Genomic DNA, 15879 nt, shown 5'->3' on the forward strand with positions numbered 1-15879 from the left:
TTTAGGTTAATGCATTTTACCAAGCAACTGGAGTGGATCAGCTTGTTTGATATATTCATCAAGAATGATTGCTATTGTTGGTTCACTTTGCATTCAGAGCCAACGTGTCACTCACAATCAACAAACTCATGTGGTATATCCAAGAAACCCTTAAATCAGACTGAATTATGTAGATTTCTCATTTAGACTAGCCATGGAAAATTCCAACCGTTCTTTTTGTTTCAGGCAGCAAAAAGTTGCAGCAGGACATGTTTCAGTCATGTTGCCTTACTTGACATTGCACAGCATGCAATGTGACTATTGCACATGCACACATTGCGATGGGGAAGCTGAAATTATATATCGTGGAGCCCTTGTTATGTTGTGACACATTTTACTTAAAAAAACAAAAAAAGTACATGCAGTTTTTGGTTGGCTAACAGTTTGTTTGGGACTCACCAGCAGGCCCTCGTTCCTGCGGAGCACGGTGTAGGCGAAGGCCGGGCACGGGCAGTAGTGACAGGAAACAAAGCAGGTGTACAAACGTTCCGAGCCTCCCATCACCTGACAGATTCATGCAAAGTACATTTGAATATGCGGCAATGCTTGTGTTTCTTAAAAGATCATACACAGAGACAAGTGTGAGTTGTTTCTTCATAAGGAAAGGCATTCACAATCGAGTATGATCACATAGCTGCTTACATAGCTACTTGCATTGGCTGCCAGTAGCACATGTTAGAGACAGTAAAGGCGTGAAGGAAAACAAGCTCTACATCCCAAATGTTCCGCAACTAGTCCAGACACGCCTGAGCTCTGAGAGTTTGAGTAGTAAAGACATGAACATGTTGCCAAGTATGTCTCTCTGTGTCCCTCTCTTTTTTAACACAAACAACCTTAAACATCAATTGCCGCATTAACTAAGTTTTACATTTTCCACTTAAGCATTTTCACGTTTTACTTTTGTATTATGTTGAATTACAGAGCAGAGAATCACACTGTTTTGACATTGATCGATGCTAAATAAACAAACAAGTCACTTTTTTATTTCTATTTTTTCTTTACAATTTCTACTTTATGTCCTTAAGTTACACTGCAGACAGACGAGACAAGTGATGATGTCATCTGGAGGCGAGCCACGCAGCTGCTTCATGTGTGAACAAAAACAAACTTTTCATACATTATGACAGCAGTCATGGTAGTTTACTGGGATATAGGAATATGTTCTACTTCACAGCTGATGCCTCCCCCTTTGAACAAACTTATTAGGGTGGAATATCACAGATATTACAGGTTAAGTCACTGATTTAGTGTCATTGTGTGAGCTAATGTCACAAGAGGACATCAGGATTTCAAGTTGTCATACTGACACTGATAAATCACTGGAATATCTTGAATTGAATCCTGGTTTGGGTGGACTCCCTGTCCTATGAATGTTTCATAGAAGTGACAGGACAATAGTTGGGTTGAAAGTGAAGTTGCTCCCACTGACCTCTTCATTTCAAATTAGTTATTTGGAGGAGATGAGATAGAAACGATGCATTTTTGAACAACCTGTATGTAATGTCTAACAGCCTCGGCTGACAGCCCTCCTGTACAAAACACTGGCGCTTACGCTCAGCTGTAGGCAGTGACTAAAGTCTCCTGCACATGACACATGAGGACATTAAGCTGGTGGATTAGCTTGACACCTCGCAATAACTAATGCCTCCCAAGATGGCAGAGGAGGCTCCATTATTCTCCAGGGTTTCCATAAATCACCATTCCCTGTGACCTACAGAGGTAAAAACCTCTCTTTTTTCCAATGTGACACTTAATTATAAATAAGGCCCACAAGAAGAAATCACACAGACTCAAAACACCTCAGTAAATTGACTAAAGCCCCATGCACAGCACGACCAGGAAAGAAACTGTGGAGACCAAGCCAAGGACCGCTAAAGTTTCTAAAGAGCCAAGTTTATTGAAAACCAACTCACACTTGGGCCCTTGGCGGCTAACAGCATCAGCAAGACACCACCAACTGTAGACTTTCAGTTCCTGGCAGAGAGTCTGGCTTTCCTTAAAATGACTCTATGCTTAAAGATCTGTCGTTCAGTCGCCGCAGAAGGAACGGTGAGAGTTAAAGCCTCGGCATTTCTCTGACCCAGTCGCTGCCCGAAATGCTGACTCTCACGGGAACACTTCTTGGAAGCCACCCGTAGCTACAAGGCCAGGAGTTTGGACGGCCCCCTGTCCGATGGTTCCACACCACAAACAGGCCTTCAGGGAAGTTTATAGTTCTGGGAAGTCACACAGATACAAAACCCTAGTATCTGCACTCTGACATACTGTATGTTTGCATTATCTCTTGTGAGTCCTTAGCCGACTAATACAGTATCAAAGTTTTTTCAAGAGCCACCTGTACTTCATGTATATGCCAGTGAATTACTTCAAGTGCTAAAAATCCTTTTTCCCAGTCCCAGAGAGTTTGTTTTACACTCCAGTAAGGAGAATGCTTTGGCAACTAATGCTGGAGTAAAAGATTTCCTGACAACCAGGCCTAGCATCATCACAAGTGCTTCTTTCACCACCCTTTGAAGGGTGACTGGAGGCACAGAAGTCGTGCTCTTGGCTGCTTTCTTTTTATTCTACTGTACCCTGCCGCTGCACTGTCCTGTGACGTAGGGCTGCAAATAACAATCATTCTCATGATTATTCGTTTAGACTATCAAATGTTGAAAAATGCTCATCACAATTTACCAAGAACAAAATTATGTCCTCAAAATTGCTTCTTTTGTCCAACCAAAAGTCCAAAAGCAGAATACCTCTTCATTTACTATTATAAAAGACAAAGACAAGCAGCAAATCCCCACATTTAACAAGATGGAGCCAGCATTTCTGGACATAAAAATGACTAATGACTTTTTTTTCTCATGATCAACTGATTAATAATCATTTCTATAAATAAAGTGATGTATTGGAAAAGCTTGAGCCAATTATGACAGAAAAATGAACATTTATTGATTCCCCAAAATAGTTTGAAATAAATTTTCTTTCAATTGATTGACTGATTTATTGACCATGTGTTGAATCCCTACTGTGGGCATCCCCAAACAAGGTATCTTAGTCTATATCAAAGTTGCAGCAATACCGGTTTAAAGGTATACCGTGGTGTGAAAAGTGACGGTCATCATACTACGCATATTTGTACTGAATTCTACAGAAATAATATTCTTAAAATATATGCATATATTTCAAGTTCATGTCAAGTTTCATTCATGTCAGGGCATACTATTTTGTAAAATTATAAAAAAAAATGGCTTGTTTAGCCAAAAAACATTACTCTGTTTTCATTCCTGTGTCACTGTAAGTAATAATTATATTTGCATACCATGAAACCATGATATTTCCTGGGATGGTCATTGTACCTTAAAATTCTCATAATGTCGCAATCTGTACAATGTCAAAAAGTCTTCAAATTGCTTGTTTTGTTCAACTAACGGTCAAAACTAAGAGATACCCAATTTACAATTGTAAAAAAAAAAAAAAGACAAATAAGCAAGCAAACCCCCATATGTGATAAAGCTGGAACCTTTAAATGTTTGGCATCTTCAAATTGCTTGTTTTGTTCAACTAACGGTCAAAACTCAGAGATACCCAATTTACAACTATCAAAAAAACACAAATAAGCACGCAAACCCCCATATGTGATAAAGCTGGAACCTTTAAATGTTTGGCATTTTGGCCTGATGGAAATAATCTATTTTTAAAAATTCTGACAACTATTAATATATCGTCCATTAATAATATAAATCATTTAGTTAATTGACTGATTGTTTCAACAGCAACCTCAATATTTTGTTATCTAATAGATTTAACGCTGCCATTCAGAGTGTTCATGTTTCATTACTGTTGAGAATACACAACTCTCTTCTTCTGTTTCCCAGCAGGCCGTGCTACACACATTGTCTATGAAAAGGTCACTGAACGTTAAGAATGAGATAAGGTGAAAAATCCCAGCAGTGAAATGCCACAGTCTCATGGCTTATTCATTCCATCTGGGGAAAGAGGACACCAGAAACCCAAGACAACATGAGAAACTCAAATCTGTCCCAAGGAAATAATGTATTAACAGGAAATGACAGAAATGGTGAAATTGGCTCATTAATCAACTGTTTCAGCATTTCTTTGGCCCACTTAGTGTGCAAGTCACTGTACTTCCAGTACACTCAATACTCCATATTGAGTTTAATTCTAAATATGTCTGCTGGATTTTCTGGGAAACATTTTAGACCTTTTATTTGCTTTGGTTAGACTATTTTTTTATGATGTGATGAAAGAACGCTGCTGTCTCATCCTTTCCAATTCTTACAGGAAATCCGCAAGGTCTCTTTACAAGTGGATGAGTAACTGAAGCTTCATTTTGAAATGAGCCAGTTCTCATTGGACTGTCGTCACTACTTTCACGCTCTTGCAGAGGTTTGACGACCTTCTCCTAATTCACAGCGCTGTCACAGGCTGCCCAAATATGGTCTACCAGCCACACAGCCCTCTAACCTGAAAGGACATACATCTACTTTCTTCCAACTTTTATTGGGTCAAAGACTTGTTGATTTTTATTTACCCAGAACCTAAATGATATCCCAGCTGTCATATCTATGCCAGCTGTATTCTAGTTTGAGATATTTAGGTGTGGAGAGCTTGGTTGGCTCACTGTCAGAGAGCCGGGTAAAGCTAAATATTTGTGACATGGCTTTGAGACAATGTGCAAACTCAAGTCTCACTAAATGGTTAAAACATAAAGCAGACCTGCCAAGATCACAGGAGAAAACACTGCCACTAATGCTTCTGAGATTTATGACAAAGAGAAAGGAGGACATTATTAATACGCTGTTTATGTTGTAACTTCCCAGTTATGTCCTGGATTACGACATGATGTCATGCTACTCTTACCAAAAGAGGAGCCTGTTACTGCAGGCTTGGAAGAATCCAAGCAGCTTGACAGGTAAAAATCAAAGGTCTAATTAGTCAAAGCTTTAAACAAAATATGCACGATGTGCCAACAAATGTATAAACTGTCAACTTCTTCTCTCATTAGAGTCAAATTGGCTTGGTCGTGTCTGTCTGACAAATTTAAAAGTGTGCCTGTCAGAACAACAGTTTACTGAACTATTCTGGATCATTTAAAGAAATGCTATGGTGCATGTGCATTATTGTTAAGCTAGTTGGTTTAGCATTGCTGCCCCTGCTTATCAGAACCAGAAATACCAGTCAGTTAAACTTCCCAGTCAGTTGCTGAATAAAACACACAAGTATGTGCTTATAATGTTTACAATGCCCATCAACTGTTGCAGTATTTGCCTTTCGATTTTGTTCCTGCAGTGAAAATGCTGTTACAGTAATGACAAACATTTCCTAAAGATTTTTGTTACATCCGATATTGTTTTTAAATGTTGTTTTTTGACTTTAATTTAGTGGGTTGTTGTCATGATATGTATGCTAACGTGTTAAATGTTCATAATAGACAGCACAAAATGCACCACATTTCAGTTAATTGCAGTTAAAACGATTTAAACGATTGTATTGTATTGTTTATTGAAGAATGTGATTAACCGTTTAAACATGGCTCCGAATAATAAGAACAGGAACGTGTGTAACCTTATAGTTTATACTGCCCTCAGTTTTCACTGTTTTCTGAATGTTTCCTACTTTTAGACTAGTTGTCTAGGCTTAATTTAAACTAATAACTTAACACCAGGGAAATTATCTTCTACGCTATCTACTATATACTTGTTATACTGAATGAGCAGTAATCTGATGCAAAATTCCATTTTGTCATTTTGGCAAGTGTTCTTAATCTTTCTTTTAGACGAGAAGATCAGTACCATTCTCTTATCAGCACAGTAAATATGAGCCAAAGGAAGCAGGCAGCTAAGCTAAGACTGGAAACATTCATCCTGGCAAAATCCTACCAGCTCCACTAAAATCAAAACCGAACATCTTGTATTAAACCTACCTGACGGTAGAAGATTATTATTATTATTATTATTATTATTATTTCTATTATCATTATTTTTTGCCAGGCTAAGTTCTGTTCATTAGATGAAAGTAATGTCATTCCTTCCATCTAAGAATTTTTAACAGGAACGTATTTTACAAAATGTTGAACAATTCCTTGCTTGTTTAAACGGCATCAATCTACTGCTGTGCTTGAGGCAGTGAGCGTCTGTGTGTGTGAGTGATGTTGAAACTGAAGTGTTGGAGATAAGCAAGCAGTGCAGCAACATTGTAGCAGTGAAGCAAAGCACAGATGGACATACGCGTGACTTTCCCACAGGTTCAGGTTCACTCACAAGTAAACAGTCCAACAAGCAAACAGACCACTTCCACTGGACACTTCAGAGTCAGCAATTTAGCGAATAGCAAATTTTAAACACTAATTCTCATTTTACAAAATAATCCCATGAAACACTGCAAGAATAAAATTACTCTGGTGTGGACAGACAAGGGCTGCAACTAACAAGCCAATATTTTATTTCTATTAGTAGATGAATTGGGTAGTATATGAAATGTAAAAAGTTGTGAAAAATGCAGATGACAACTTTTCTTAGCCTTAAGTAGAGTAACGTATTTAGACTGTTTGTTTGGGTAATTCTTTATCATATAAAACAAGTTATGGTGTTCAACATATTTGGCATGCATGCAAAAGAATTAACTAATATAATTAATGGATTATCAAAATGGTTTCAGAGAATTTCCCTTTCAACCAGTTAATCAATTAATTGACAAACTATTTCTCCTAAATGACAGAATGAATACAACGTAGGATTTAAAAATCCAAAACAATTTCGGAACCTGACAGATTTATCAAATCTAAGTTGAATGCATATCATGGGTTTTGTGAAAATTGCACTTCATAAATCTCTTATTCTGTACCAGATATGATCTCAGAGAAACCAAAGTCACAACCACAAACCAAGAAAAAACACTGGTCAAGATACCATTCAAGACTTTTCCAGAGGAGAAGGAGAAGGAAATAGACTATTACGATAATCATTTCCAATATATACTGCTGGACCACAAATGTCAGCAATCCTTGAGGGAAATGAAGGGAAACATTTAAGACACCAACAATTGAGTTGAAAATGTCCCAACAGAACAGAGTCCATGTCCTTATTTAGCTGCATTGTCTTCTACAGTTCCTTTCATAAAACTGTTTTTGCAGGAGCCTGAAGTTTACAGGAAATTCAGGTCACAATGGCCGCAACCTCAGTGCACTGACCTGTTTCTCCCAAAACAAGTCATTCTATGTCCTGTTGAGATTAACTCTTAACTATGAGGCCAGTTTGCAGAACTTAGTTATAGAGAGGAACGCCATGGAACCTTATTTCAGGACAAATGTGTACAGCAGTGAATTAGGAGAGACTGATAAATTTCCAACTCATTTGAATTAGGAGTTCTTCATGAAACTGACTGTGTAGTAATTAAGTAAGTAATTAAATCATTTCTTTTTAAATTAAGTAATTAAAAAGACTACACACCCAACAGTCACTAAGTGATGTCATCTCGTATAACACTCACCAAAACCAATAACCAAACCCTTGTTGAGACAGTTCCACATGTAGGCTGGCTAACCAAACTGACTAATTCTCCTTCCACATAACTGCAGAGGCCAACATGGCCAGACTTGTTGGGATTTTCATCTTTTTTTAATACTTTTTCTGTGCCAAGATGCCATCCATGTTGAGGACTTGTACTTGTGGAGACGATTTAGTTCAATGAGTGGTTTCAATTGTATTAGAGAAATACAACATGAATTATTTTAGATTACCAGGGGTCAGGAAACACTTTGTACTTGCAATCGAGGATCAATTAACTCCTGCAAACACTAGTTATTACATAGACATATTTGAATTATTCAAGATAAAAATAGGACTACTGTTAGTTAAGGTACAAAGTTTACAGAAGCCTGAAAGACCTGGAATGCTTTGCGTCCACTGGGAGATGACAGGCAGGTGACTGAACACTGGTCGACCAGATCCAAAGCCTGAAGCGCACAAGGCCCAAAGACAAACTTCAGCCTGAAAGACAGGAGGAAGAAAATTAAAAGACATCAATCAATCACAACATCAACATGTTTTGTATTTTTGTACTTAAGTTTAAATGTGTACGTTTTCAACAAGACTTTAAAATATGCTTTGTGTTAAACAAACATCACATAACAAGTTATGCAGACAAAAGACATTGTACATGGTGTAAACACAGTACTGCTGAGCAGACGTTTGAAGTGAAGATCAAATTAGAGCAATTCATAAATGAAAACTCCACAGTGTGTGTGTGTGTGTGTGTGTGTGTAGGTGTTTATGACATTGATGGAGTTGTCATTAAAAAGGATATTTTGTCACCCCCCTCATTCGTTCATTATCATATATATATATATATATATATATATATATATATATATATATATATATATATATATATATATATATGAAAATATATATAAGATACACAACACAATTTAAGGTGATTGACATATTTGGCATGCATGCAATAGAAATAACTTGAATATAACTAAGGGATTATCAAAATGGCTGCAGACAACTTTCCTTTCAACCAGTTAATCAATTAACTGACTTATTATTTACGCTACATGACAGAATAAATACAACATCAAATTTAAAAATCACAATGTGGCAAAAATATCTGGTAAATCGGACGGATTTATCAAATATAAATTGAATGTATATAATTTGCTTTGTCACAAAAAAGGATTTTTTGTCAGCCCCCTGTGGAGCTGACTTGAGGCAGTTCTGGTGTAACTGCCTCTTTAACAGTCACTTCCTCCCGGTATGACTGTGAATCTACTGAAGCTTTTACTCTTCAATTTGTGCAAACTAACACTAAAACCTTACTTTTAAATTTCATAGGATTTTTTTCATAGGCTTGTAGCTTTGTTTAAAATTCCCTAAATGTGAAATCAAACAAAAAAAAACATGCAATAATCCAAGAAATAGCTGTTTTGTAACAGTGTCCAAGTGCTTTAACCTTCATTAAAAACTCTTAAACACTAAGAAGAGTTGGAAATCCAAATGTTTATTCTAGGAAAACAATTCCACTATCAATATTTATCACAATATGGCAAAGGGGGTGAAATATGATCTATGATGTAATAATAATATTAATGCGCAATAAAAAATGCAACTTCAACCACACAATTTGTTAGTTCTAATTACATGTTATTTGCTATCATTGATGAGAGAAACTAGGAGACAAATTACAAGTGAACATTTTCTGGCTTTGAATTACCACACAGTGTGATGAAGAGCCCCTGGACCAGTGTCTTCCTGACAAACAGACAGGATGTGGCTGTGTTGACCCAGACAGTGAGCACCCCCTCACACTCAGTAAGTCAAACCACTGTGCCAGGAAAAGCCTCAGTAAAGAAAAAGCATCATGACACCGTGTCTCAGTGCTACGTCACTTTGGCAAATCCAGATTGTAAAAACATCTCCCTCGCCATCCTCACTGTGGCTTCTGCCCTCCACACCCACTCAGATTCAGTCATGTGCAAAACCTTTTTACTTAGAACATAAGTCAGACAAGGGAGGACTAAACTAGAGGACTGATACTCACGCAATAAGCAGGTCATCAGGAACTGCAAAAAACAAAGAAGAAAATCAAGTAATTTTTCTAAAATTTGTTTCACACAGATGTAAGCGTGATGAACTTTAATACTCTTCCTGCAGAGAAATTTGGAGGAGTATCTATCCTATACCTGAGTAAATCTCGACAACAGGGATGCATGACATATATCAGACTGATATTGGGAAATTTATATTATCGGCTATTTATTGTATTGGTAAAACATTTTTACCAATACAATTTACTTCACAAGTGATCTTTGATCACTTCATCTGAGCTCTCTCACTCTCAGGTGAGCATAAATTACAGGTTGGGAACTTAAAAAAAAGTGAAAGTATTCCTTATTGTATCTATATCAGCTGAAGTAAAAAAAAAAATCCATATCATGACTCCGTACCTAACAATATAAGAAATATTCATCAAAAACACTAGCTGTCTCGGATAAAGTACTGTGAGTTTAAAGCAACAACATTGTAACTGCAGTTACTGTAATCTGTTTAGAAGACAGTAATCCACTTTACACTGCAGAGGAAGGACCACTATAAAAATGCCACATTTAGATACACTTCTTGTTTATTTGTTTAGTTTGACTTTGCTTCTCAAAACTTTTTTTATGAGCCACTGGAGAACTACATCCAGACATGAGTGCCTGGTATTTTCAATTTGTGATACTTTGTTCTACTGTTGCACTGCATTTTAATTGAAAAAACATTTAGCTGGTGGGTGCATTTAGTTACTGTTTTTAAGGTACTATTATACATGGATTACTTGTACTGCTGCATGCGGCTTTATAATTGTCTGTTTTGTTTTTATTCTGAACTTTCCCATTACCTATTTTGTATATATTGATATTTTATGATGATCCAACACCCTTTACTCAATTGTCTCTGCTGTAGAGATTGGAGGGTAGATGGAGGGAGGGAGGGGACGTATACATACGATTGTCTGTGTCATGTAGGAACATTTCTAAAATGATCAGACAGATTAAAAAAAGAAAGAAAGAAAAACCACCATTCTTAAGATGCCGTTGGCCAAGACACTGCCTTAGAGCTGCTCTGTGTTTCAAACCTGCAGTCCTGTTTAGTCCATATGTGACTTCAGGATATAAATTAAAGCAGCTCTTCCTGAAGTCAAAGCTAAGAATAGAAATGTGCTCCTCAGTTTGGTGATACAGACGAACCACTCTCATTGAATAATAGTCATAAAAGTGCACTGAGGCACAGTGAGCTATATTGGGATTTAGGGCTTGGCAGGAGGCAATGCTTTATGGACAATGCTCACAAAACTTTGTTGTAGGTTTGTTTTTTTGTGGCAGCGCCTTCCCGTATTGTATGTGCTGTCAGACAAAAACTGATCAGGGTGACACAACTGTGTTATATATGAGTAATGTTCAATAACTGACGATTTGTGAGCCTGGTCATAAAGACGGGTTAGTGTCACTCTCACGATGTTGGACATGTTGTTCATAAAACTACCAATGAGCCTTGGTCACAGCATCTTATAACACAAATAATGTCTCAATTCCATTCGGCTGTCCTGAAAAAGCTGATCCAGCTTGCCAGCATGCCTTTTGTCACAGCATAGGAGTAAATGTATGAATGCTGTATTTTATTTAGTATTTTCGGTTTTAGAATCAGGGCTTACTTGGACACATGGATATAATATAGCCATTATTAAAGTTATTAGTACCTGAGCTTTTCCAGTTATGACAAGTCAAAATGTGTGCTGTGAATAAAGACCTATAACAGGACCCTGGACGTGAACACTTAAAAATGCAAGAGCCATTATTGATGTTATTAATGTTTTTGATGCGAAATGGGTGTTGTGAAAAACGCAGCCTAAACAGGTAGAAGACAGAAGATTGTTGTCTGAGGACAAGACTGAAGTAGAAGTGTGTGGAAGCAGCGCCTCCTACAGCCCAAATATTAAACTATATCACTGTAAAACACTGAAATGAGTAGTCACTATGCATCAAATTTTACACGTACACAACACGTTAATATGGAGCATAGTAACACCAACTGTTACTGGAAAGTTACTGGAAAGGAAAAGTTAAATATATACCCTCGAGATAAAGGTTAATTTAAGGTCAGGTTTGCTCGGATAGTGAAGCTTTTTTGTCACATTCTGCTCTTGTTAAATTTCAGCTAGCTAGTACTGCTGCAGCTCCTTCCACCTTTAAAAAACTATCCAGGGGTCAGCCGTCATATTCATTTACTCAACCAATCTTGTCTTACTTTGAGACGTTTCCTGGTGTGCTTTTTGAATGTCTTGGAAAAGTTGTTCAGCCACTTCAGGTAAAAATGACCGCATTTCTCGACTCTTTGTTTCAGGAAGTCATCGACTCTGCCCGCCAATAAGACGCGACCAAAATATTACGACATCCGGCATGAACGGTTGTTGTTCCCTTCAAATTAAAAGGCCTAACATATCTTACGTTTTCTGATTTGTTGGGAGGCCCTTGAGTTTTCAGCCTTGTAAAACGATGGCGGTTATTTTCCGTGTTTGTGCTCCAACATAAGCAAAACAAACGCAACCCAAGGCAAATACTATAATATAGCTCTCAGTCAGCTTTGGTATTTGTTTATGAGAAAGACAAGCAAGTCCAAGGCAAATGCTGTGTATGACAACTTGCATATGACAATGCTGTCACTACTTTACAAGACAGCTGACATGTTTGTGCCAAGCCATACCTGGATTGAGTCATACTATTTGAATTTACGTATGGTGCACTAAAAGGCACTAATGTTTTGATTGTCAAATACATTTTCTAATTATACTGACATATGCTGGAAAGATCCATAATTCCTTGCCCTATATCTGGCACTCACTCCATTTCAGTGACAAGTGCTAACACAGTACAATGCAAGTGTTAGGAGACATGACATCAGCAATAATGGGACTCATTAACTGGAACTGTCAGAAGTCAAAATATCTGTGGTAAAAAAAAATACAAATAAACCAGGTACATGACACAGGCACACCTAACTGAAAAGCTTTTTTAAAAATGTTATTAAAATTATATTTTTCACACCTGTGTTTGACAAGCCAAATGCCTGCTGGGAGGTTTACTGCTGTGGATTTACTTTCACAATAGCAGCCAGTCACAGACTCATGACTTGCACAGGGTAAATCTGCCAGCAACTTGACTGCAGCAACCATATTTAACCTATTATGACCAAAAGCAGTTAAGAAAATGATCACCTGCAACTTAGTTTGCATATAGAATATGCAGTAGCATCCCTCTTACAAAGTAAAGCTTGATGCTTGACCGTAAAGGCTAATCTGACTGTAGTAGGAATTGGGATGCCATAAAACCTGTATTTTTATATCAACCTACATTAAATCTGCACTACAGATAATTAGTTTATTATTGTGATTAGTTATTTCAATATGATTGATATCAATTATAAAACTATATTCCATTTAAGTCTGAGAATAGTTGTTAATGACTTGAAGACGTCACATTTTGCTCAAGTACAACTTTGTACAACATGACTGCAATCCCAGGCATGAAGAGAACTCTATTGTTTAGTGCGTGGACGACACCACTATCGCCAGCCGCTTTATAAAAAAGAGAAAGAGAGTCCGTAGCGGGAGGAACTCAACAATCTTCCAGAGCAGCTTCATTTCCTTGGCCGTGAGACTCCTCAATTCATCATCAACACTCCATTTTAAAATTTTTCTAACCCTTGTGATTCACAAAATGACAGTAAATTTGCCTTGTATTTTATATTGCATTAATTGAAGAATGAAAATGTACCTCAATATTTTTGGTACAGCTTAGTAAATGATAACAATGAATCTTCAAGAAAACCACTGCACACACATTAAAGGACCAATACGTTTTTCAGTGGTGGAGAACTGAACCACTTTATTTGATTGGTCTGAACTCTTGTAATAGCCTACTAAGAGACATTGTGCGATACAAACATTGCATTTCAACATCATAGGATACACGGGTTTTCAAGTCTCAATTTCAAAAAAGACAAAAAAAAAAAAGTCACCACTGTGTATTTGATAGAGAGCTGAAAAGATGCTCCAATTCTTTTTCGGCTTCATGTCGGATTTTCGTTAAGATTCAAGTCTGTAAACTTTTTTTGTCATTGCTTTTGTAAACACATAACATCCCATCTAACCAGGATGAATAACAAAGATGTTGAAAATGACAGAAAATAAAAATCTGAACATGTGCTATGACAAATGATTCAAAATCAAAATGAAAGGAACAAAGGAAATATCAAGTTTAGAGCAGAATTGATTTGTTAACTGAGCAAAGTGAAAGCTTAAAAAGCCAAAATATGGTATTCTTTCACATATCTATAAAGACCAAAGGAACGTTACTGCCATTTATGAAGTTGACCTAGTATAATATTCAAAGCTTTATGCCGGTTGATTGACTCAATGAAAGCAGAGATTAAAGGGCCATGGTTTTGGATCACCATGACAGCAAACTCCTAAACATTTAACTGTACCATACACTCAAAAACTGTAACTGTGATGCACGTGTCACTCGACAAAATCATGTACCAGCTACAAGAAAAGACAGAATTCAGTGGTGGGAAAAACTTAAAGCACATCTTAGTATACTCCTGTGCTGGAGGTTGAATAAGTTACACAGCAGGTAGTATGCTTTTTTTTTGTCAAAAGCTACAAAGCAAAAAAGTGCAACAATGGTGCAGACCATTCTTTATGTTTGGTTAGTTTTGTCTTTTTGTGTAATGGAAAGACAATTTACAGAGTTCAGATTTTTGTCAGGACAGTATCAAAAAAAAAGAGGGACTACAGAAACAAATACAAACATCAAACACAGACGTATATCTCTGAGAAAATTAGTTAAAGCTGCCTTCTTTCTCAAGTCACAAGGCATGGCAAAACCTGACACTTTTTTTTGTTTTTTTGTTTTTTTACCATGACAACATTGCAGAGCAGATTATTGTGGATAGGTTGGAAACTGCAGAGAGAGACAGCTACATGTGACACACCATGGCTCTATTGAGGAAAAAAAAAGAAAAGAAAAGAAACATTGGCTCACTGTCATTATTCAGACGGGGTCCAGGAGTAGTCATAAGGATATCTTTTCCGGCAAATTATATCAGCTTATATCAGACTTGTCACCTTTCTGCTATGACACCAGTGTTCTCGAACTTGCACTTGTTTTGAAGACATTTCTGTGTCTAGAACGGGATGAGAAGTTACCTCTACCACCTGATCAATACAATCCATGCATTGTGTCCACTATATGGCGAAGACGGGCATCAAATATCATTGTGTTTGAAATATTAGTCATCCTTGCGTGTCCACGGTGTTCAGGCTCTGGTGGTGCTTGATGGATGGTGTGCGCAGGGGGGCACAATCTCTGTGCTCCATTCATGGTCAAGTACAAACCGAAGGTCTGGTCTCTCTTTGCATCTCTATGGTAAAAATATTAGAGTGGGTGTCAGGTGACTTGGGGTGGGCGTGGACTGGGAGAGACCGACTGTGATATTAAAGATTATACCCCGCCTCTTCCCATTTAATTAAAGTGGATCAATTAAAAAGAAACATTAAAATAAGAAATAATCAAGTTAAGAAAAACACTGCAAAAGGTTACTCTATTTACATACAATGATTTTCTTAAAGACGAGATATCTTTACAGAAACCAAACAAAATTCAGAAATAGTCTCTTTATGTTGTTTCTTTTTACATAATAAGTTCTTCATCTTCACTGTAGCTCATGTCGTCCCCTCAGTCAAGTTCTGTTTATTTCCCCCGACAGGCTGGGTGAGTGCTTCCGGAACAAAAGCGAATGTTGTTCTGGAGAGCCCTGCCTGTCACAGGCTGCTGCTTCTACTCCAAGCTAACAGCCAGGGGGTGCCATAGCACCAAAAATAAAAAAGGACACCACCCCATCTACACGTCACACTCGCTGATGAGCGAGGTTAGTTTCTAGGAGGTGGGGGCGAACAGACAAGCTTTACAGCAGGCCTCTCTTCTGGTTATAGGGGCTGTCGAGCTGGGCTCAGTCATCGCTGTCAGACAGGGTCTCGTATTGCTCTGACAGCAAAGACTGCCACACGCGCTGCTGAGCCACCGGGGCTCCAGCTTGAGGGGGCTGCTGCTGCTGGCTCTGTATGGCGGGGGAAGCTATGGAGGTGGGAGGTGTGCTGCTCAGTATACGCATGGTCAGCGGGTTGTAAGGGAACTGCATGGATCCTGTGTTGAAAAGGAGAAGAGAATGTGGAAAATTATGTGAATAAACTGGCTCCAGGGATTTCTGTTGAATTTACAGGAGAGTT

At 37.7% G+C, this 15879-nt stretch overlaps 2 protein-coding genes across 8 annotated transcripts in view; both read right to left on the reverse strand.

Moving 5' to 3' along the window:
* Positions 1 to 11955, reverse strand: part of zswim7 (zinc finger, SWIM-type containing 7) — a 15901-nt gene extending 3946 nt beyond the window's left edge. For both annotated transcript variants that reach the window (XM_030438625.1, XM_030438626.1), the window contains exons 1-4: positions 11838 to 11955; positions 9592 to 9613; positions 7934 to 8036; positions 439 to 543 (exon numbers count right to left, since the gene is read on the reverse strand). In XM_030438625.1, coding sequence (XP_030294485.1) covers positions 439 to 543; positions 7934 to 8036; positions 9592 to 9613; positions 11838 to 11913 — 306 coding nt within the window. In that variant the 5' untranslated portion in view covers positions 11914 to 11955. The remainder of the gene's footprint in view (positions 1 to 438; positions 544 to 7933; positions 8037 to 9591; positions 9614 to 11837) is intronic.
* Positions 11956 to 13442: 1487 nt separating this feature from the next.
* The window catches only part of ncor1 (nuclear receptor corepressor 1), a 51928-nt gene continuing 49491 nt past the window's right edge, over positions 13443 to 15879 (reverse strand). For all 6 annotated transcript variants that reach the window (XM_030437399.1, XM_030437398.1, XM_030437396.1 and 3 more), the window contains one exon: positions 13443 to 15796. In XM_030437399.1, the coding sequence (XP_030293259.1) occupies positions 15603 to 15796 (194 nt within the window). In that variant the 3' untranslated portion in view covers positions 13443 to 15602. The remainder of the gene's footprint in view (positions 15797 to 15879) is intronic.

The sequence above is a fragment of the Sparus aurata genome, chromosome 13 (genome assembly GCF_900880675.1).
Source record: "Sparus aurata chromosome 13, fSpaAur1.1, whole genome shotgun sequence".
Lineage (NCBI taxonomy): Eukaryota > Metazoa > Chordata > Actinopteri > Spariformes > Sparidae > Sparus > Sparus aurata.